The following is a 21,445-nucleotide window of genomic DNA, read 5'->3' as shown; positions in this document are numbered from 1 at the left end:
TGAGAGTATTGAACCATTGATCTGTCATCTCCAGCTGTTCCCGTCAGGGTTACTGACAGGATGTCCAAGTGCTGCCAGGAGTTGGAGCCGAGGGGCCCCCCACCCCTTCCTGGCTGTGGTCCTGTGCTGGGTGGCCTTGGGCAGCCTGTGCTTGGTGGCTCAGGGAATGGAGGAACTGAGCTGTGTCGTAGCAGGACTAGCCCCGGGGACTGGAGATGTTTTTGTTTAGCTTTAGTGTTGGCTTCTTGTGGCATGTGAGCACTTCATTAACTCACCCAGAACTCCCCATCGATGTCTTTTGTTTGCTGTCAGCTCCTCCAGGAGCTGCGGCTGGGCCTTGCCTGCCCCACTGCAGCTTGCCGCTGGATGCATTGTGCCTGTCGGGGGCAGAGGCTGCACTGGGTAATGATTCCTAATCAGAATAATTACAACAATTGCCTATGTGAGGGAAATCAAATTAAAGACTTTAGAACCTTTGGCAGAGACCATACTTCTCGGATGTTCTCCTCAGGGAGCTGGGAAAGGTTAAGACGCTGCTTCTTGTGCTCTTCCCCAAGGGAATAAGGAAAGGCACATTTGGCCTCAGCTTGTCTCCCACACTTCTGGCCTGGAGGTTTCCAGAGGGGGAGAAGACCCCCCCCCCCGTTCCTCCTCTCTAGGGGGAGTGGAAGAGAAAAGGCCTGTGGATCTCATTAGGTGCTGTCTGTGTTTTTAAGACTAATAAGCTCAAAGCTCAGGCCTCATCAAGGCATAGAAGAAAGCGGGTGTCTAGGCGGGGCATAACAGGGTTCAAGTGCACCACAGCTGCACTAGGGGTGTGCAGTCTAGAGGAAGTAGGTGGCCATCAAGGAGCAGGCAAGCAACGTCTTTCTCCAGACAGGAGATCCTGCCTCACTGGGGAAACAGATGCAGGCTGTTTCCTGGGCCCCCTAAAGATGCAGCCAGGGTGAGAAGCAGGATTAGCCTCACCTCAGGACAGAGTGCATTTGGTGCACCTGGGAGGGTAGAACTGAAGGTCGGGCGGGGGGGACACCTATGGTAGATCCAGTGAAGATAGAACAGGCTATGAGGTGCTTTCCTGACCCACTGGCCTGCTTTTTTGTTTGTTTGAGAGAGATCTTCTAATCCCCACTTTACTCCGCAAATGTGTGCAACAGCTGGGGTTGGGCCAAAGATCAAGGCAGGAGCCAGGAACTCAACCCATGTTTCCCCTTGGGTGGCTAGAATTGGTTCACTTGAGACGTTAGTGCTGTCTCCCAGGGTCTGTATTATAGGAGGCTGCAGTTGAGACCTAGAACTAGGACTGGATCCCAGGCTCTCCATTGTGGAAATGGACATCTTAATACTAGGCCAAGGGCATGGTACAGTAGCCTAGAAGGCTGAATTCCTTGCCTTGCATGTGCCAACATCCCATATGGGTGACGATTCATATCCTGGGTGCTCAACTTCCCATTCAGCTCCCTGCTTGTAGCCTGGGAAAACAGTCGAGGATGACCCCAAGCTTTGGGATCCTGTACCCATGTGGGAGACCCAGAAGAAGATCTTGGCTCCTGGCTTTTGATGGGCTCTGCATCAGTAGTTGTGGCCACTTAGAGAATCAGCAGACAGATCTTGCCTCTCTGTCTCTCCTTCTGTTTGTAAATCTGACATTCCAGTAAAAAGAAATAGAACCACCCCCACCCAAAAAAGTGCTAGGCCAAGATGCCTATCCTGAGCCCCTACTTTTTGAGGGGAGCTTCATTCCTGTGACTGAGAAAGCTTCTCCACATGTACTATTCCCTGTCAGTCAGGAGAAAGAAGACTCATCTTTCCCTGTGTCAGCGTAGCCAGCATCTCTAAGTAGGGCCTGGTCCCTGAGGGAGGCCAGAGAACAAGCAGCTTTTCCACAGAAGTTCTGTGCCTGGGATGCTGGGAAGAGACTGTCTCCTATATAGGTAGCAGGAACCTAGCACTGGAACCTGCTGCTGCTCAGGGTGTGCATTAACTGAAGGCTGGATCAGAAAATGTAGTAGTGGGGCCAGCACAGTGGAGTATCAAGCTAATCCTCTGCCTGTGGCACTGGCATCCTGTATGGGTACCAGTTTCTTAGCTGCTGCATTTCTGATCCAGCTCCCTGCTTATGGCCTGGGAAAGCAGTGGAGGAAGGCTCAAGTCCTTGGGTCTCTGCACTTATGGCTCCTGGCTTTGGATTGGCTCAGCTCTGGCCATTTCAGTCATTTGGGGGAGTGAACCAGCAGGTAGAAGATCTCTCTCATTCTTTTACTTTATCTCTCTCTCTAAATCTGCCTTTCAAGTAAAAATAAATCTTTTTTTTTTTTTTCTTAAGTCAAATAGTTTGGAGTCAGGCTGGGCACTCTGATTTGGGATGCATTCTAAGTAGCATCTTTACCATTGTGCCTCCCTCCAATGGGGGAAAGGAAGGAAATGGGCCTGATTAATTTCTTTGGACAAGCTTGTAATGAAGGTGCTCATTATCTACTGTGTGATCAAATGGCCTGGCTCCTAAACTTTCAAGAGCCACACTGAGTGCTAAATGTTTTTCACAGTGAAGGCCAGGCCTGGCCTTACAAGGCCTGGCCTCCTGTCTTGCTTTCTTTTTCCACTGTGAGGAGTTGGGGGAAGTGGGAGCCCTCTAGCACATGGAGCACTGAACTTGGAAATGTGAGGCCAATGAACTGGAGCAGGTTATGCTGATTTAGGGGATTCCAGGTTCACCTTACCACTTTTCTTACATGCAGTCTTCTGTGTTTAGGCAATCCTAGGGGAAGGATGCATGTGTGTGCATGTGTAAATATGCATACATCTGTGTGTGTATATAAAGGATTGGGCCAGAGTAACTGAGGAGATGAGCTATTCAGTAGTGGAAAGTCCAGGAGGTATCTGGGAATCTCTGAAGTAGAGAGAGTGAAGAGGGCTTAGAAACCACAGGGTCTTCATCATTTGGCACTAGGGGGCAGCTCTGACGTTCTGGTTGCTGGTGTTACTTCAGCCATGGAACCAGATTGGATATTTGGCCTTCCTGGCATCTCAGGGGAGTCCAGAAAGTAATCTTACTGAAAGGTCTCCATGGCCCTCCATTACCTGGGTGGTACACCTTCACATCTAGCCCAGTCCACTCCCAGGCTCACTTCTGTCTATGCTGTGGATTTTGGAAACACTAAACTTTTAACTCCTGTTAGTTTCAGTTAATCACTGGATATTGTTGAGTAGACACTGCACTGGGTTCAGGATCAAGGCAGTGAATGAAGCAGACTTGTCTCTGCCTTCATGGGCCTTATAGTCTGATAGGGAGGACAGATATGAAAGAGGTGATTGCTTCTCAAATATGAAATGGTTGTGCCTGACCCTCTGGTTCTGCTCATGGCTCCTCTTCTATATTTGACTGTGTTCAGCACACCCAGCCCTCAAGTTTCTCCTTGAATTGTGATCTCTGTGAAGCCTTTCCTGTGGAAAGAGCTAGTCGCTTGCTCCAACTAGGTCTTGCAGCATTCTTGTCATTTCTCCGTTACCCTATTGACTTCTCCACAGCTCAGCCTACCTTGTTTTGTGGTAGGCACTTAACAGTTGTTCATATTTAATTCTCAGAACAACTGTGTCAGATTATTCATCCTTCCCCCTTTCTAAAGATTAAGGAAACCTGGGGCTGGTGTGAGAACTCAACTGGCTAATCTGCTACCTGCAAGTGTCAACATCCCATATGGGCATTAGTTCATGTCCCCGCTGCTGTACTTGCCATCCAGCTCTGTGCTTATGGCCTGGGAAAGCAGTAGAGGATGGCCCAAAGCCTTAGGATCCTGCACCCAAATGGGAGACCCAGAAGAGGCTCTTGGCTTCTGGCTTTGGATCAGCTTAGCTCCAGCTGTTGTAGCCATTTGGAGTGTGAACCAGTAGATGAAAGATGTCTGTTTTTGTGTCCTTCTTTCTGGAAATCTGTCTTTCTAATAATAATAAAAAAAAATTTGGGGAAAATGATATAGGAAACTTGAGTTCTGAGTACTTAAATGACTTCCCATCAGTGACACAGCCAGGATCCCGAGAGCTACAGGCTGGGAATCAGAGGCATTTGGCTTTCAATCCTGCATTGTATGAAATATCCATAAAAACGTCACTCTCCTGTGCTGGCTGAAGCAGAGGGGTGATCTGCACTCCCTGTCCATGCCCAGGACCTTCTGGAAAGTGGACAGTGCTTCCTGCTGCTTTATGAGAATGCTCTTGTTATGCACTGAGTTCGTATTAGAGCTTCCAGATGAGTGCTGGAGGGAAAGAGGGACTTCAGGTATGTCTGGGAGCAATGTCTTTCCTTTTGTGGCAGCTGAGCTCAGCCTTCAGATTATTGCATTGAGTTTGAATTCTCTGCTAGGGACAGGAAAATATAGAGTTTAAGTGTTTTAAGTGGAATAGGTGGAGCTCTCCCAGTGGTCAGGATGGGGCTGACCCCAACAAAGGGGTCTCTGCTGGAGGTGAAAATTTGCTTCACCTTAATCAGATTCATACATGTGGCTCACGGCATATTTGGTGACAGGAAAACACCAGGGAATGAATGAAGGAGGGGAAGAAGCAAACTGTGCGTTGAAGTCTCCTTCTGTGTTTATCCTGTTCTCACATCTCTAAGGGCCAGGTCGGAGCAAGGTGTTTGGATGGCTCTGCTTGAACCTGGGAAAGACTGCCAAGCAGTGGGGCAGTGGAGGGGCTCCCTTCCAAGATGGACTTGGGTTTCTGGGATCTCCCCGATGGGCTTCCCTCCAGAAGCTTCCATAGTCCTGAGGCAAGGCCAAGAGCCCAGAGCAGAGCCATAGCTGAGGAAGATTACTGTTTTCCCCTGCTCTGATTGCAAGTGGTTTATCTGTGTACGTCACTGTTGTGGTTCTTCACAGGCTCAGGGAACAATAAAAAAAAAAATCTCATTTGTCCTTGTGTACTTTGCAGAGGGTCGATGAGTGGATGGCGAAGGAAGGCCTTTTAGATCCAAACGTCAAGTCAATTTTTGTCACCTGTGGAGACTGGGACTTAAAAGTCATGTGAGTATGAGAAGGGTTGCTTTGCTAGCAGGTCTTAGAATCTGTGGGATTAAGTCATGCCTTTCCCAGGCTTAAATGCTCAAGACCACAGACTAGGTGGGTCAGGGTCTCCCTGGGTCCTTGGGGCTTCCAGAGCCAGAAGGAGCTGGCAGTCCTGTCGTCTGCCTTTGTGGAGCAGGGACTGGACACGTTGGGCCTCTACCTGGATGGCTGTTGGGGTCTTCCTGCCTTTGCCAGGTGTCACCATTCACAAGACCTTCCAACTGCTGGCCCCTGTGTTATTACCCTTGAAGGAAAGATTCCTATAAAGGAAGGTCTTGAAAATTTGTTTTCTTTAAGCCAAATCCATAGTGTTCACTCTTCTCCGTGCCTTAGAAATCATGACTCATTCATCAACCCTATAAGGTAGGTCTTATTATGGATATCATTCCTATTTTATAGCTGAGGACATTAAGGCACAAAGAGCCAAGTTTCAAATCCAGGTGACCTGGCTCCTAACTACTATGCCATGCTAAGCTTTCATCTGTCCTGCAAGACCCTGGTGCTCCAGTTGAGAGCCCAGTGGACAAGGGAGGGCAACCCTCTCTTTTCTCCTTTGTCTCCATTGCTGTGTCTCCTTTGTCTCCTGCTCCTGCCCTAGCTGTGGGTAACAGAACTGGTTCCTTCACCGGATGGACACTTTTGCATCTCATGGATAGCTGGCTTCAGACAATCCCCAGGGAATACAATGGGATGGAGGTGGAGGGGCACTGTTTGCTGAGGAGTGATAGAATCGATACTTCTGTGTTCCTTGTGACTGAAGGCAGTGGCAGGCTCTCTCTTTTCTGTCTCTCTGTCTCTGTGTGTGTGTGTGTGTGTGTATTTGAACTTTTGAACATAAGCTGGGGTATTGGTAGAGGTGGGGAATACCAGCTTTAGAGAGCCATTTACTGCCAAGTCAAACATTAGCTTCTCACCAGAGAACCTTTGAATGCCTTTTGGATGCAGGGCATTAAAGTGAAGTTTTGTACCTATCAAGCCTGTGATTGGACCTCAGGTCTCTGGGTGAGACAGGAGGATCAAGTCCAGGTCCCATATGCACACCCATTCCTTATCTCCCACATCCTTTAGTTTGTGTCTGTACAGGACCTCAGTCTCCAGGTGTACTCCCATGTGACACTCACTGATCAGGAAATTGTGCATCCTGGGACAGGAAGCAAACATGAATGATGAAGCCATGGGGGATGTGACAGAGAGGATACTGCTGCTTTTGTTAATGATGTCCTGGGAGCTTTGAGCTCTTGAAGCTAAGGGCCCAGTGTGGAGCTCTGCAGCTCACGAGAAACTGTACCTGGTGGGGCAGGATTCGGGTTAATTCTAGGATTCTGGGGCTGCTGTGGCCCAGCAAAACCTCCTACTGGGTCTAGAGGTCCAGTCCTTCCAGTGAGCCTCAGCAATCTCCCACTCTCCCAGTGTTTGTCTCTCTTTGGCTTGGTTATCTCTTCAACCCCTGTGTCAGGATCTGCTGCTGTAACTGTGAGTGGGGTGGGTGTGTGTGTGTGTGTGTGTGTGTGTACACACGCATTTGGAGACGTTCCTGTATATAACATTGAGGATTAGCTGGCTGGGCTAATCCCAAGTTCAGAACTGGCCTTTGAGGAGATGGAGAGGAAACTTCAGAGGCTGTGGTCTTGTTTGGGTCTGTCCTGTTCTGGCTGCAGTTGTAGGCCAGCTGTTGGGCCCTGCACTGTACTGCACACAGTGGCACCAGGATAGATGCTGGTGCTTCACTGCTTCATGTCTTCATGAAAGATGATAGGAAGAGTGATTGGGTTGTGGAATCCGAGCACCTGTGAAAGGAGGTTTTAATGACCACAGATTAGCATGTGTAGTTGAACCAAATACTGTCTTTACTAGGAGGTGGCCTCTTTTGTGCATAGATGAACAAGCAAGCAAAAAACCCCAAGCTTACAGATGCAGTTGAACTCCAAGACCAGGTAGTTTCCAAAAGAGGAGAGTAGGGCCAACTTCAGTAGCTTCTTGGGGTTCAGTGGGGCTAGGCCCATGAAGGGTGTACAGGAAGAAGCAGTTGTAGGAGGTAGGGGTGAAGGAAGCGAGCTCTGTGGCTGCCTCTTAGAAGCAGGACTCTGCATAACGACTGGGAAGGCTCTTGATTAAATGTGTAACAAACAACAACAGCCAGAGAGGAAAGCTAAGTAGTGCTGCGTGACGGTGCACAGCTGATCGGGGCTCCTGGAACCTCTCACCAGAGGCACGTCAGCTGGCTCTCGTCAGAGCCATCTCCTTTTTATGCGCTTGGTAAAGGCTGCTGATGAGCTTGACAAGGGTGTTGTTAAATTGACACTCACAACTTGTTAGTGTATGGCTCACTTCCTATTTTGACATCCACTTCTAGATTTAACTAAGTCTATAGAATAGGGAAAATATTTTCATTTCATTCTCTAGTTTCTGGTAGTCATGGCTCCTCTCCTTCCCCCCATTTCCCCAAGACAGCTTCTTATCACTTTGGCTGGGAAGAGCTTGATTAGTGAGGCACTGAGAAATGGAAACTGAAGTGACAGCAGAAATCCCACCCTGACAAAATCATTCTGTGTCCATCTTTTATCAAAGCTGGATGAGTTGATACTTCAGGTTTACAAGACTTTGATGTTCAAAACAGATCCTGGTCAGGTGGGTTTTAATTCAGTGGGAATGGATTTAATTTCCCTGCTATACTTTTTTCAAGAAGCAGCAATTTCTGGGGTTTGATCTTTGATCAGCTCACCTTCCCTCATCTTACCTGGTGATTCTAGAAGCTCCCTGTGTTTAACGTTGTGTCTCTGCTAAACTGAGTGGGAGATGGCTCTTTCAAGGGGTCCCTTCTTTGGCGTGGTGGAAGAGTAGAGCTGGTCTAGAGTGAGACCTGTGCAGCTACCGCTTGAGTTGTTTAGATCTTAGTCTGTAGCTTGAATATCCAGGTTCACTATCTGATTAGCATAGCCTGTCTGAGAAGCTAGACCAGAAGCTTTCCTGATGAGTTGTGACTATGTGAGAAGGGGCAGACCAGGAAAGAGTGGAAGGAAGGTGTTCCAGGCCTTGGCTCTGATGTGGCTTAGGAGGAGATCCACTGGGCCAAGGGTGCAGGGTATGTGAGCCACATAGATGCTGCACTGTGGTGGAGCCGGGGCCACGACCTGCTCAGGACTGTGGAGAGGGCCTTCATCTAGGTTCAGCCTCAGTTTTGGGGTGGGAAATTATTCCTCTACTTGAGGCTCAGCATATAAATGCTGGTGTGGCATTAAGTTTCACCTTTTCTCCCTGCTGTTTTAATGGGGTATACATAGCACACCCCTGTGCCTGTGTATTTCAGTGAGCCTCGGGTACTTTGGAGGTGGAGGCAGGACTTTTGCTCTTTGGTTAAGTCAGCAGTTAGGATACCCTTATCCCATTCAGAGTGCCTGGTTCGAGTCCTGCGTACTCTCTGCTTTTGATCCGGTTTCCTCCTACTGTGCACCCTGGGAGGCAGCAGATGCTAACTTAAGTACTTGGGTTTCTGCCAGATTAAGTTCCTGGCTGCTCACTGTGGCCCAATGTAGCCCTGGTGTTGCAGGCATTTGGGGAGCGTGTCAGTGGGTAGGAGATCTTTCTTTCTGCTTTTCAGATAAAAAGAAAAATAAAGAAATGCATTTTTCTATAAATAGCTTCATTAAAACAAAGAAAAGCAAGTGTGGAAATTGAAAGATACCTGCTGTCACTGTTGGTGTCAGTCAGTTCTTGCTGGGGCTTCCCTCAGCACAGAGCCTGGTGGTCAGAATTACTGGAGAGAGAGACCACCGTCAGCTTTGGTTGAGCCACACACCTGGGAGGGCACGAGGGCATTGTGACTGTCCTGCAAATTGTGGCTGATGAGCCAGTAATACCCTTGTTAAAGGGCTGAGTGCTGTGGGCATCACTCAACAGAGCCAGCCACTTTATCCTTTTTCAGACACTTTTCATCTTTCCTTCTGTTTCTACTTCTCAGTTGTTTCTACGGGTAACTTCTTTTCCTTTTTTCTTAAATGTTGTTGTTTCTTAAATATTGGTGTTCCTTTGACCTCTGTCCTAGTTTTCTTTTTATGCTACACACTTGACCACTTGACTTAACCAGAGTGAGCTCAGCTTTGTTGTGGCTTCTGTCCTCCTCTGTATGCTCATGTGTTCATACCTTTTTCTCTGAGAAGTGGGAACTGACAGATTTTGATGGAGAAAAAGTAAGCTCCTCCAGCTGCCCCCTGAGCCCCACACCAGCTGCTATCCTATCCCTTCCCCTAAATGGTTACAGACTTGTGCTGTTTCCCTGCAGCCTGCCCGCCAGCATCTCACCAGTGACTGTCCCATCCACTTAGTTCTGTCAGAAACCTGAGAACCATCTTTTCTGTAGCCACAACCAATTAATTGTTAGATCCTGTTGATTGCATCTTAGAGGTTTCTCAAGTTCATTTCCTTCTTTCCATCACTGTCATTGCCCTGGTTAAGGTTGTCGTGTTCTTGACTCTAGTCTTGCCACCTCTACTGCCTTCTCCTAGTTGAATCAGATCAGCTCATACTCCTGCTTACCCTTCATGGCTTGCTCTGTCTTTGAAGTGCAATCTACATTGCTTATTGAGACTTCCAAGGCTCTTGTTTACTTCCCTGTCCTCATCCGTTGATATTCTATATGCATCCCCTACCACGCCAGCCAGATGCTCCACTTGTCCAATTGCGAGTGATCCCTCTTGTTATCTTTCTCTGGGTGCATATGTACTTTTTTTTTCATACATTTAACCATATTATAGTTGCCTATAATTCTGTTTTCCACTGGGTTGTGAGCACTGTGATAGCCCTAGGACAAGGTTTGATGTGTAATAGTTGCTCAGTAAGTATTTGTTGAGATAACCGAACAGAGGAATAGTCTTGTGTAGCCCCTGCTCAGGGATTAGGAGCACAGGTCTGCATCATATAGTCAAATGGGAACAGCTGAGGAAATTGGGCCCTGCTGCGCTGGCTTGAATATGAGCAATTAAAGAACTAAGGCACAATATCTGGGAGCCTTGGGTTTCCTCACTGCCAGTACTGGGTGTTGGGCTCTCCATGGTGAATTCTGGGCGAGTTGGCCAGAGAGGAGGAGTATGGTCCTAGGAATAGCATGGAATACAAGAGATTTGTGCCTCTAAGACTGAAGTCTGGGACTCCTCTGGAAAAGCTGACACCAGAGAATAAAGATGGCTCACATTTTTGAGTACTTACTATATACTGGGAACCCTATTGGGCTCTTTATACATGTTGTTTACAATCAAGCTGGATTTCCGTAGTGTAGTGGTTATCACGTTCGCCTGACGTGTTGTTTACAATTATAAATAAGTTATTTTTATTTTTTGTTTTGTTTTGTGGCTTTGGTAATCCTTTTTAACAAATAAGGAAACTGATGCCCAGAAAGGTAAGGAATTTCTGGCAGAGCAGGGATTGGAACCCAGGTACTCTGACTCTGGAAGCCACATGCTTGACTGCAGTGCCACCTGACCACCTTTGTCTGTCCATTCCATGGCCTGGATTTTGAGATCTGGTGGGAATGCCCTTCCTTCTCTTCTTTGCTTGTACTCACTGCTGGAGCCTCAGGATGCTCTGGAACTCCCTTAGCTATGCTTTGTGGTCCCATGCTGATTGAGGGTTCTCAATGTTCCTTTTGATATGGCGGCATGGTTGGCCGGAAGATGTAGTATATATAGTGTAAATTGGGGCTGCCTGAGAGTATCTCTGCTGGGTTACAAATTAATGAATCTTCAGATCTGTTTTAAGGAAACCACATCATGACTTTGGTCACCTGTGTCCTAGATTTATGTTTGAAAGCATGTGGGCACCAAGCTTTCACCAAGAGCCTTGCCCCTTGTTCATGGCTGTGCCAGTTTGTCCCAGTGCTGGGCTGCATCATCTGTGATGAGCTGCCTGCTGGGGGAAGGGGCTTGAGAAAGAACTCCCCGCCAGTCCTGACTTGACTCATTTCCCGTTATTTTTATCTGTCACTGCAAGTGCTTGGGCTCCCCTCCTGAACTAATTAAGTCTGCATGTGTTTAGACACATTGCCAAATAGGGCTTAGCATAGCGGAACTGAACTACATCTCTTTCTGAGTAGGGAAAGAAGAGTAGATGAATGCACCTCCATGAGAGCCAGGGAGAAACATGGATGACATGGAATGACTGGAGATGCAGGTGATAAGCGTCTGCCCTGGGCTACCTAGGGGCACAGCAGGCCTGGAGAACAACTTTCTGATGGTCAGACTGAGACTGGTGAGGGCCTACACTTCAGCTCTCTTAGGGAAGAATAAGAATGGAAACAAAGCAGCTCTGAAGTCTGTTTATTTCTCCCAGGCACAAGCAGAATTGAAAGTGAAGTTTAGTAGGTTTTGTGTGGGGAGTTTCTGGGCTGTGCGTATTTGATGCCAGGTGGAATCCACCTTGCTGTTAAATTAGAAGCATCTGAAGGGCTAGCAGGATGAAAGGTAACCTCTTTTCTAAAACATTGGAAACTTGGCCAACTGAAAACCCTAATGGTCTTGTGGTCCCTGTGAAGTGGCACCAGGGAAGGTGTGAGAAAGGAGAGTAGCATGTTCAGAATCTTCTTGTCCTGGAGAGTGGATTTGGCTTGGTCTGTCACCACAGTCAGGTGGTAGATAGAGCATTTTTGCATCAGGCTAATGCCTGCCTTTTTCCTTGTGTGGGCTGGCCTGAGAACAGATTTGGGTTCTATCTAGAAAACAGTTATGGGGGCAAATCAGGTTGCGGAGTCCTTCTCTGAGGACTCGGGAGTATTGCTTGCTACAGAAGGCAAAAGAGCCAGCTAATGGCCATGCATAGTCAGGGCCTCTGTCCTATAGATCAGAGGCTAGTGGGTCAGCCTCTTGGTATGAAGAAACTCCTAGGGGTCAAGCTGACTCAGAGTCAGCCCAGGCTCCCACTGCACACAAAGTATGCGGGCGAGGGGAGGAGGTTCTGAAGGTTGTGTAAGAATTCTGCGCCTTGAAGTTGTAGTTTAAGCTCAGAGAGAACGGGAACCAGACCTTCTGGCCTCCATTCAGTTTCCCTAGAGCCCTCTCGTCAGCAGAGGTGCATTGGGTTAGCCCCAAGAAGGCAGCTTGAGTTGATGGGGTCATGTTTCAGCTGCAGCTAATCCAAGTCACTCGATATAAATCTCCCTGCTGCCTCTCTCTCTCCCTCCCATCCCCAACCCACAGACAGGGAAATGAATCCTGGCCCTCACCCTGAATACATCATGGCAGGCTTGCCTCTAATGAGAGAAGGCCATTCATTGTGGGGTGAAGCTCCCTGCAGAGCCGGGGATGCCATTAATTAAAGAAGAGCCACCTGAAGCCAGTCGTGCGGTGCAGCCTGCCACGCTCAGATGGAGTGGTGGTGCTGGAGGGGAGGGGGGGGTGTCCTCGTTAGCCTGACAGCTCTTTGGGCTGAGAGTTCTTGAGCTTAGAGGAGTGAGGGACTCCCTGACTCCCCCACTCCCCCACCTGAGAGTTCAGATGCTCCTGGAGCCAGCCTACTTGGAAATATATTGAAAGCCCCTCCTGTACTGGTCTGGGGCCTAGAACTGGCAGTAAAGTGGCTTCTGATTGTGCACTTGGCTGGAGATTATTCATTATCCATCTCCAGTCTGCAGACTGTAGGGCAAAATCAGGCTCCTGACTCCCCAACCCTTGTTCCTATCACTTTTCCAATGCAAGCCTGAAGCCGCAAGTATTAGGCATCTCATCCTGCCTCTTTCCCTGAGAGCCTCCATTTGGGATAGTTTCCTGAAAGGCTATTATGGCTAGAAGATTACTGGAGGGAAGAAGCTATGTTGTCTGGTCGACAATCCCACCCCTCCCTAGCACTCTCGGCAGACAGGGGCCTCTGGGGCGCCACGTTCTGGACATTTGTAGGCTGAAGGGTGGGACTCAACTGCCAGTCTCGTCTCTCCCACAGGAATGTGTTATGTGGCCTAAATCACTTTAGTGATTATTGGAACTCTTAAGTGGGAGTTTGCCCAGTTAAGATAGCGAATAAAGCTGAAGATATTTATTTAATGATCAATTAGGCTTTGAGATGTGTAGGGCAATGGTAGCCTCATGCTGTGGCCTGCTATAGAGCTGGTAACTGTATGGCTGTTTATTGCTTATTGGGTCCAGATACAAGTTTTCCTGGCTAGGTTCTGACGCCAGGATTTGGTAGATGAGCTTCCCTAGGACATCTTCGAGGGTCTTATCACCTCCTTGCTGGTAGGAGGGCTATGTATGCTGACACCTTCGCCTGAGTGAAGACTTGGGCTAGCTCAGCCAGTCTCTGCCTGGCTTGTCAAGAAGAAAATTGGATCCTGTGTCTGTTACTCTACAGGACAGTCTCCGGAAGCTGGTTCTATGCTGTGTGGCAGAATTTGACTGACGAGTTGCCCACAGGGCCTCAGAACCAGCTGGGACCTGGCTGCAGCGTGAGTCGCTGTTATAGAAGTTCACCTGGTGTGAGATTGGTGTTCTGTGCAGCTTCCCACCTTTCTACAAACACTGATGCCTAGGACTTGGGCTGCATACCTTTGGGTTTTAAATTGTTTTAAAAAAATTTTCCCATGCCTTGGCTATTTGCTTGGGCCCTTCTGTCCCACTAGAGACTGAAAGTTGGAGAATCTTGTCTGCTCAGCACCAAAGACAAGGAACTACTGGAAAATAGTTCCCTTTGTGTGAGATATTTTTTAGATCAGTATTGTTTCTAAAGATTTATTTATTTTGAGTTAGAAGGAGAGAAAGACATCTTCCATCCATCACTTTCACTCCCCAGACAGAATCTCTGATCTATTGGTTTATTCCCCAAATGGCCACAACTGCCAGCACTAGGCCAGGATAAAGTCAGGAAGTTCTTTCTGGTCTCCCATGTGTGGGCAAGGGACCAGATACCTGGGCCATCTTCCACTGTCTTTCTCAGGCCATTAGCAGGGAGCTGGATTGGAACTGAAACAGTGGGGATATTAACCAGAGCCCATGTGATATGCTGGTGTTACAGATGGTGGCTTTACTAGCTATGCCACAATGCCAGCCCCTGGGTGAGTATTTTACAAGTATTTTAATAAGACTCTTCAGGCCCCAGCATGATGGCTGTATTGCTAAATCCTCACCTTGCAAGCACTAAGATACTATATAGACATATCATCTTGTCCCGATGACTCCCTCCTTATGGCCCGGGAAAGCAGCAGAGGTTGGCCCAAAGCCTTGGGATGCTGCATCTGTGTGGGAGACTCAGAAGAAGCTCCTGGCTCCTGAATTCAGCTTGGTGCAGCTCTGGCCATTGTGGCCACTTGGGCATTGAATCAGCAGATGGAAACTCTTACTCTCTGTCTCTCCTCTCTGTGAATCTAAGCTGCCTTCCTAGTAAAAATATATAATTTTTTTTTAAAAAAAGAAACAAAACTATTTGTGTGACTATTATCAACTTTTGAAAAATTTTAAATTGAGATGTGATATAGGCATACTAGGTCACATAACATATACAGATAATATGCTGTGTATAATAAATAACTTGATATATTTTTATAGAAATACACACCTATGTAGCCAATTCTCAAATTTGGCCAGAACTTTTCCATCATCCCAGAAAGTTTCTCTGTGCTCTTTCCCAGTCAAAATTCTTTCCCTCTTCCTGGTGTTAGAGTATGACTTGTTACTTTTGGCTAGTTTGGCCCATTCTTGACTTAGATATGAACAAGATATTGTACTCTTTCGTGTCTGAATATTCTGTATGTGAGATTCATCTATGTTGAATATGATAGTGGGGCATCCTTTTGTTGCTATTTATTTCATTGTATAATTCAGTTTGTTGGTTTATTCTTTTGTTGGATCATCTTCTGTCTTTAGTTGTCCAGCATGTTTGTTGAATGAGTATGCGATGTTCAGTCTGTAATGAGAATCTCCTTCCTTAATACTTGATTTCAGTCCTTGGGCCACGTCTGTTCTGGGAGCTGCCGTGGCCTCTTTCTGCTCTGAGGTCCTTTGATAGGGAGAGGCTGGCTCCTGACCTGTGTAAGTGGCCTTTGCACCATCCTGGCAGGTGGATGTTGATCGCCCCCCATGTGCTTTGCACAGTTCCAAGTATCGAGGGCACAGTAGTGAGCCAAGAGAACAAATGTTCCATCCTCCTGCCTCCATGGAGCTTACATTTCACTGCATGCAGCTGGTGCTGTCCTCTCCTGGACCCTAACGCTAGAAGAGCCTTGTTCTTATTCAGGCACCTGTGTCCCTTAAGGTTTTGCAGAAGCTAGGTGACAGCAGTGCTGGCCACCTTAGCTGGCCTTCTCTCAGGCTTATCGGCCTTTGTCTTCCTTTCTTGCCGGTGCTGGTGAAAGTGGCATTAGCAGCTGCTGCTGCTCCTGTTGCTTGGCAGTGAAAGGATTTCTCAGTATTGGTGCCTCCCTTATACTATCTTAGAGTCTGGTTCTCTCTGTGAGAGGAGAGAAGTAATCTGCCACTTTCCATGCCTTTAAGGTGAGTGACCTCTGCTTTGTCAGTGCTTGCCAATCTGTCCTTTAATTCCCACCCAGGGTAATGGAGATAATACTTTGTACTACAGCAGCCACCAGTTCTCCAAGGGCAGGTGCTTGTGCAGATCAGGCCTGGGAAAGACAGGTCAGCTCCATGGGGATCTCCTTGTAGGTGCACAGGCACATGGAGGCCAGAAAGGTCTTAGACCTGAGGTGCTTCACCCCTGAACTGTGGATGGCAAATTCAGGAAGGAAAGAAATCCTGCCATCACATTCTCCCTAACTCCACCTGTGTTAATACTGCAGCTACTTAGGTTTTTGTTAAGTTGCTAGGTTCAAATGAGATGCTGTGAATACTGAGTAAGGAAGAAAAGTCAGGGAGTTTTGGGGTCTTGGGAGATGAAGACCAGGGCACTTCTGGGCTACAGCTGGCATCCTGGCATGTATCAGAATGATCTTTGGACTCTGGGGGCGAAGCTTTGTAAGGCTTGGGAAGGATGGCTGCGAACTGGTAAGGTAAGTTCTCAGTGTCCCTGGCTAAAGGGTGACACAACTCAGACTTGATCGTTCTGTAAAACTGTTTCTTCCCAAGCCTGTGAGGATGTCGGTTTGCGGAAGAAAGCCAGCCAGCCCAGAGAATCCCAGAGCCTGACAGGCCTTTTTCTCTGCGCCTCTTTCTTGCAGGCAGCCTGAGGCAGCCTGTCTCTTTGTTAACAGAGTGACAGCAATGTGACACCATGGAAATAATTACTAACAAATCACGGTGCTGACTGCAAACAGCTCTCTGTCTTCAGAGGCATGTCAGGGTGCATTAGAGCAGGACTGGAGGAGCAGCATGTGGGGGCTGAAGCGCAGCCCATGCGCACCCACTTGGCTCTTCTTCCCCCACCCTGACCTCTTCCTGTGACGTCTGACTTTCTTGCTCTTGGCTTTTTCCCACTAGGTCCACCAAGGGTCCAACGGGATAAGTAGCTTGTGGCTAGTCAGGCTTCCCTTGGGCAGGGAGCCAGTGCACTCATCTTATTAAGAAGCACCTGGATAGTGATGAGTTCCAGTAGTCTTTCTATTGGTGGGGGTTGGGGGGACGCAGCAGGTGAAAGGGTGCACCACTCTGGTTTATTCCCTGCTACTTGGGTTCAGTCTCGCCTGCCTGGGGCTTGGGGGTTTGGGATGATGGGGAGAGTATTTGCTTCAGCTGGATCCCGGATGCGGAGGAAGCCTTTCGTCTGTCTTGGCTTGGCTCCCCTCCCCCACCAGCCCTAGTTCTTCAATTGCCACAGTCAATTTTTGGTAAGTCGACTTTGTCCATTCCCTCTTGGTTAGCAGAATGATTGCTCTGACTGTCAGGGCTGTAAACAATGTTCCTGGTGTATGGTGTGTGTCTGCTGGAGGCGGCTGTGTGAGGTGGGGAGAGGAGAGGAGAGGAGGGGAAGGAGGAGCAGTCTTCCGATGGCTCCCTCGCTCGCCCCCTCCCCTCTCATACAATATTTATCCAGGGATGGGAGTCAGATGCAGCGACCTCAGGGGTCACCCAGTTAAATAGCTTCTGAACCTCCCTGCATTCTAATTGCTGCAGTTGTCCTTTGCTCTGGAGACTTCTCCTCCCCATTGTCTGCTGAGGCACACACTAATGGCTGTCCTTCCTGGCCCTGCTGGGAGGCTTGTGGGGGTGGCGGGAGGAGAAGGCTGCTTTACCACCTTCCTTTCCCCGGGGTTAAGGGAATCCAGGGCCTAGTAACAAGTGGTTCTGGTACCTTTTTTTTCCTGTTCCCTCCAAAAGCTAGCTGGGCAAAAAGGCCCAGGCAGTGGCCTTGGTTGATGGGGCCAAGAGATTTCACCCATTTCCCACCCTGCAATCAGAGTTGTGGGACTAATGACTCCTCTGTAGGCCACTTGAAGCCAAGACAGACCCTTGAGTACTCAGTGGATAAGCATCAACCTGTGTTCCCATGGTTCTACATTCAGGGTTTGGAAACTTGTAATGAATGACAGTTCCTGTTGGAATATGCTGCATTTCACCCAAAGATTGGCCAAATGGAAAAGTTTGTTTGATCCCCTGCATTTTGATTTAGATGATTGATCATGATAGCATGAGTCTTTGTTGATTTAAGAGTGACATGTCACACATCTTCACTCGGACCTGCTTGTTAATGTCAGTTACCCTCCACTGCAGCTGTTTTCTCAGGGAATGCTATTGGAGACAGCCATGGAAGGTATTAAACATGCACATCCTGAAGGTGCTGGCCTTTAGCAGTGGCCCAAAGTCAGGTCCTGTTGAGAGTTAGTCCAGGGCATTGGAAACAGCCATGGAAGGCATTAAGCATGTATATCCTGGAGGTGCTGGCATTCCAGCAGTGGCCCAAAGTCAGGTCCTTTTGAGAGTTAGTTAGTCCGGGCCCAAAAGTACTGTGTTGTGCACTGTGGGACCACCAGGTGTCAGGCCAAAAAGGCCAGCACATGCAGTCTTAACTAAGGTAGACTATTAAAAAAAATTATGAAGAAGACGCAAAATAAATCCTACAGACCATAGCAGCACCATAGATGGGGAGTAGTTTTTAACAGTAAGCTTTAAAAAATAAAATAAAATGTTAAAGCTCAAAATTAAGTTTAAATTTCCTGGTTGAAGCTGGGGTATGCTGGTCTACTTGGCCTCTTGCTTCCAAGTCCATGAAATAGCCTGTTGCTGCTCCTGAGAATGCCAGTGCTCCATGGGGCCCAGTTTAAAAACCACCAGCCTGTCCTCATGCCCACCCAGAAGTGTGAGTCTGTATAGGTGAAATGTTTATACATCTGGGAGGAGTTAGGGAGCTGGAACCAGGGCAATAGCTGTGTCCTTGAGCAGAGGCCAGCCCAGCTCCTGAGTACTATCAGGGAGCCTCTCTAACAGAACCTCCAGAGGGCATTGTAAGCCATGTAAAGGCTGCCCAAGGTGGCAACAGGCCAGGTAGTCCCTGTAGTAGAAGGAGGAAGGTGTCTTGGAGATGACCCAAATGCTAAGGAGCTTCTGATTTGCTAGGCAAAGGAAAAAAAGTTCATCAACTGACCAAAGTGCACTGGGAACCTGTCATCACGCACCTGCTAGTCTGTTTCCCCATTCCCAGCTGGAGCTTTTGCCATTTCATCTGGGAAAGAGAGCCTTCTGCCATTCCATCTGGAGAAGACTGTCAGGTGTTGATGCCAGCTCTAGGACTTCTGTACAACAGGTGGGGCACTGCACCCTTTCCTGGAAGAGTTGCTGTGAGAAAGACCTGGGGGGCTAGGGAGATGCAACTTTTAAGGCATCATAGAGTATTTGCGGCACTGGGAGAGTGCATGTTACACCTTCTTACAGACTGTGGCACTTGCTTGCTTCATGTGGGTTCTTATGGGGAGAAGTGGGAGTAGAGGGAGTTCACAGGTAAGCTAAACAGCCATGGAGTAAGGAGATTTTGTGATACATGTTCTACCTTCTGGGTGCTTTGGGTAGCTGCTGGGCATGAGGGAATTTGAGATGAGTTTTTCATGGAAAGACCAGCAACCTAGCCTAAGGGGCATTCCTCTTCTTCTGCCTGTGTTCTGGTTTCTGTTGGGAACTGTCCAGAGCAGCCTGTCTGGGAACACTTCCAGCTGTGCTGCCAGATTCAGACGCAGGTGATGGCCTTTCGTCTGTACCATAGGGAAACCAAGAGAAAATTTGATGTCATTTGCCCCTACACAGCAGGTCATTGCCAGATCAGACACTGCTGATCAGAGTTGTGCAAAGGGCACTCAGGGGAAGGCTGATGCCTGTGGCCATGGTCCTCAGAGCTGGGGAAACTCTCAGGTGATAGCCTGGCTCGCTCCCAGGGCTTTCTCTGCTTGGCTGGGTCGACCCTGGCTGGGAGCCTAGCCTGGTGCTACATGGCAGCTGTGGCCCATGCCAGACCAGAGATGCATATACTCCAGGGGAAGTGAGTGGAGGAAAGGGCAGCGCCTGGCAGTCGAGGATAGGGCAGGAGACAGTGAGGTGATATGTCTTTCCCTAGAGCAGCTGCTTGGTAATTGTAGAATGAATAGATGCTCAAATTAAAGACGCCTGGGTTCATGTCCTTGGTCCTGCTACATTCCTCTTGTACGATCTTGGGAAAGAAACATTGCCACTCTCAACCTCCATTTCCTCATCTGTGAAATTATAAGCAACTCTTGATCCTGATATCTTTGAGTTGCTAGCATCATCCTTACCTTCTCTTTCTGCAAGGCCTGGAAGGGTTGGACTGTACTTTAAGGGTGCTTAACTGCGCAATAAATTAGCTGAAGTTTAAGTGGAGTGGGATTAAGTTTGGCCAGGAGCGGGTGGTTGCCATTTCTTTGCTTGAGGCCTTCCTTGTCCAGTCCTTTTAAGCCTGCCTGTGTGAGATGTGCTGGGGTGATGTGGAGAAAATGAGGTAGGAGACCTGCCCGAGGTCACTCCCCGTAACTGAGTGGTTCTGGTGGCTCCCTGCTGCCACACACTTGTACTTTCTTCAGTTAGGAGCACAGAGGGACTTGCCTGATCCCAGCTCTTCTCTTGAAGGTCCTAGGTGGGCCAGAGTTCCCAGTACCACCCTGACATGTGCTAATAGTATGGTGGGAAAAGATGTTTTAATACTGTGAGCATTCTCCCTAGAAAACTGGCCCCCACCCCCACCCCATCCGAAGCATGGCTGCTGGTGGTGAAATTCATTAGTGTTCCCTGACAGGCAGTGGCGACAGAGGCGCTTGCTGTCTGCTTCCCGCTCCCTTGCTCTCGTGCTCCTGCTTCACGCACACTGATATTTAAAGCTGATGGGCTGCTTATAGACTTCTTGTACCATGACAAGTTTGGGGAGGGAGGGGTGGAGGAAGAGACAGACAAGGAGCCAGCTGTCACGCTGGTATTTCAAACAGTACTCTCTCCTGACCCTTTGCAGGCTCCAGCAAGTGTATCATCTTTCTGAAGCTTGTGGTTGGAATTGTAACCTGCAGCCGTCCCAGAGGATGGGAGCAAGCGTGTGAGGGCAAAGTGGGCTGAGGAGTCAGCAGTGCATACTCCCAGAGCCGTGGATAGGCAGAGAATGGAGGGAGGTGGGCATGGTGTGAGGGCGGGGGTGAGAGGGAGTGAGCATGCTGGCTTGCTTAGCAAAGGGATTGAAACAGAGTCATGGTAAGTGCTCCCCAATATTGCCCTCCAACATGAGACAAGATAGCCCTTTCTTAGCAGTCATTTATAATAATTGTTGTTTGTACTGCAGTTATCTTCTATATGAAGCTGGAAGTTTTCTGAATTTAGGAATCAGGTCTGATTAGCTTGTGTCTGTAAGGGCCTTAGTAATAGATTTGTGGGGTGTGGTAGTGAGTTCAGGTGAGAGCCTTCTCTAATTTTATGGCTGACTGGGATCTTGGCTTTTGTTCATTGGTATTTGTGTGCTGATTCTTTGGATTTGTAAAGAGAATCCCAAGATACCACCTCTATCCATAAAAACTCCGATCCTCAAGCCTAAGCTTCTTAGATTTCATTTTTGAAACTATTGAATGATTTCTGGAAGTCTCCCAGCAAGGCTTCTCTAGTATCTTTTTCTGACCAAGGCACTGTCCTATAAATGCAGGTGGCCTAGAAGCATCTCCAAACACGGTGGTAGGTTTTGTCTCAGCTGATTTCCTTATAACCAGAGTCCTTTCCTTGTCATAAAGCCTTTGTTATAGAGCGCTTATTCTAAAGCATGTTTCCCTTGCCTGCCTGCCTTAACCCTCACAGAGTGGGGGATGGCGGTCATGCCACTTGCCCAAGGATCAAATTGTGCCACTTGACCAAATTGTCTCTTAGTGCAGTGCAGTCATGATTTTGGATGAAGGTTGAATGCACTCACCACCCTTCAGGGACCTTTGTAACCTCAGAGTCTCACAGTGGGCAAGGTCCCTGGAGAACGAGCCAGTTCCTCTCTGCTCT

The 21,445-nt window shown here is 48.3% G+C and overlaps 1 protein-coding gene across 9 annotated transcripts in view; it reads left to right on the top strand.

The window, feature by feature from the left end:
- The window catches only part of ERI3 (ERI1 exoribonuclease family member 3), a 139,040-nt gene that overhangs the window by 42,195 nt on the left and 75,400 nt on the right, over nucleotides 1–21,445 (top strand). For all 9 annotated transcript variants that reach the window (XM_040977722.1, XM_040977721.1, XM_040977724.1 and 6 more), the window contains one exon: nucleotides 4,927–5,018. In XM_040977722.1, coding sequence (XP_040833656.1) covers nucleotides 4,927–5,018 — 92 coding nt within the window. The remainder of the gene's footprint in view (nucleotides 1–4,926; nucleotides 5,019–21,445) is intronic.

The sequence above is a fragment of the Ochotona curzoniae genome, unplaced genomic scaffold (assembly GCF_017591425.1).
Source record: "Ochotona curzoniae isolate NIBS_2020 unplaced genomic scaffold, NIBS_Ocur_1.0 contig_2855, whole genome shotgun sequence".
In the NCBI taxonomy this organism is placed as follows: Eukaryota; Metazoa; Chordata; class Mammalia; order Lagomorpha; family Ochotonidae; genus Ochotona; species Ochotona curzoniae.
This window is presented reverse-complemented; position numbering and strand designations above follow the sequence as displayed.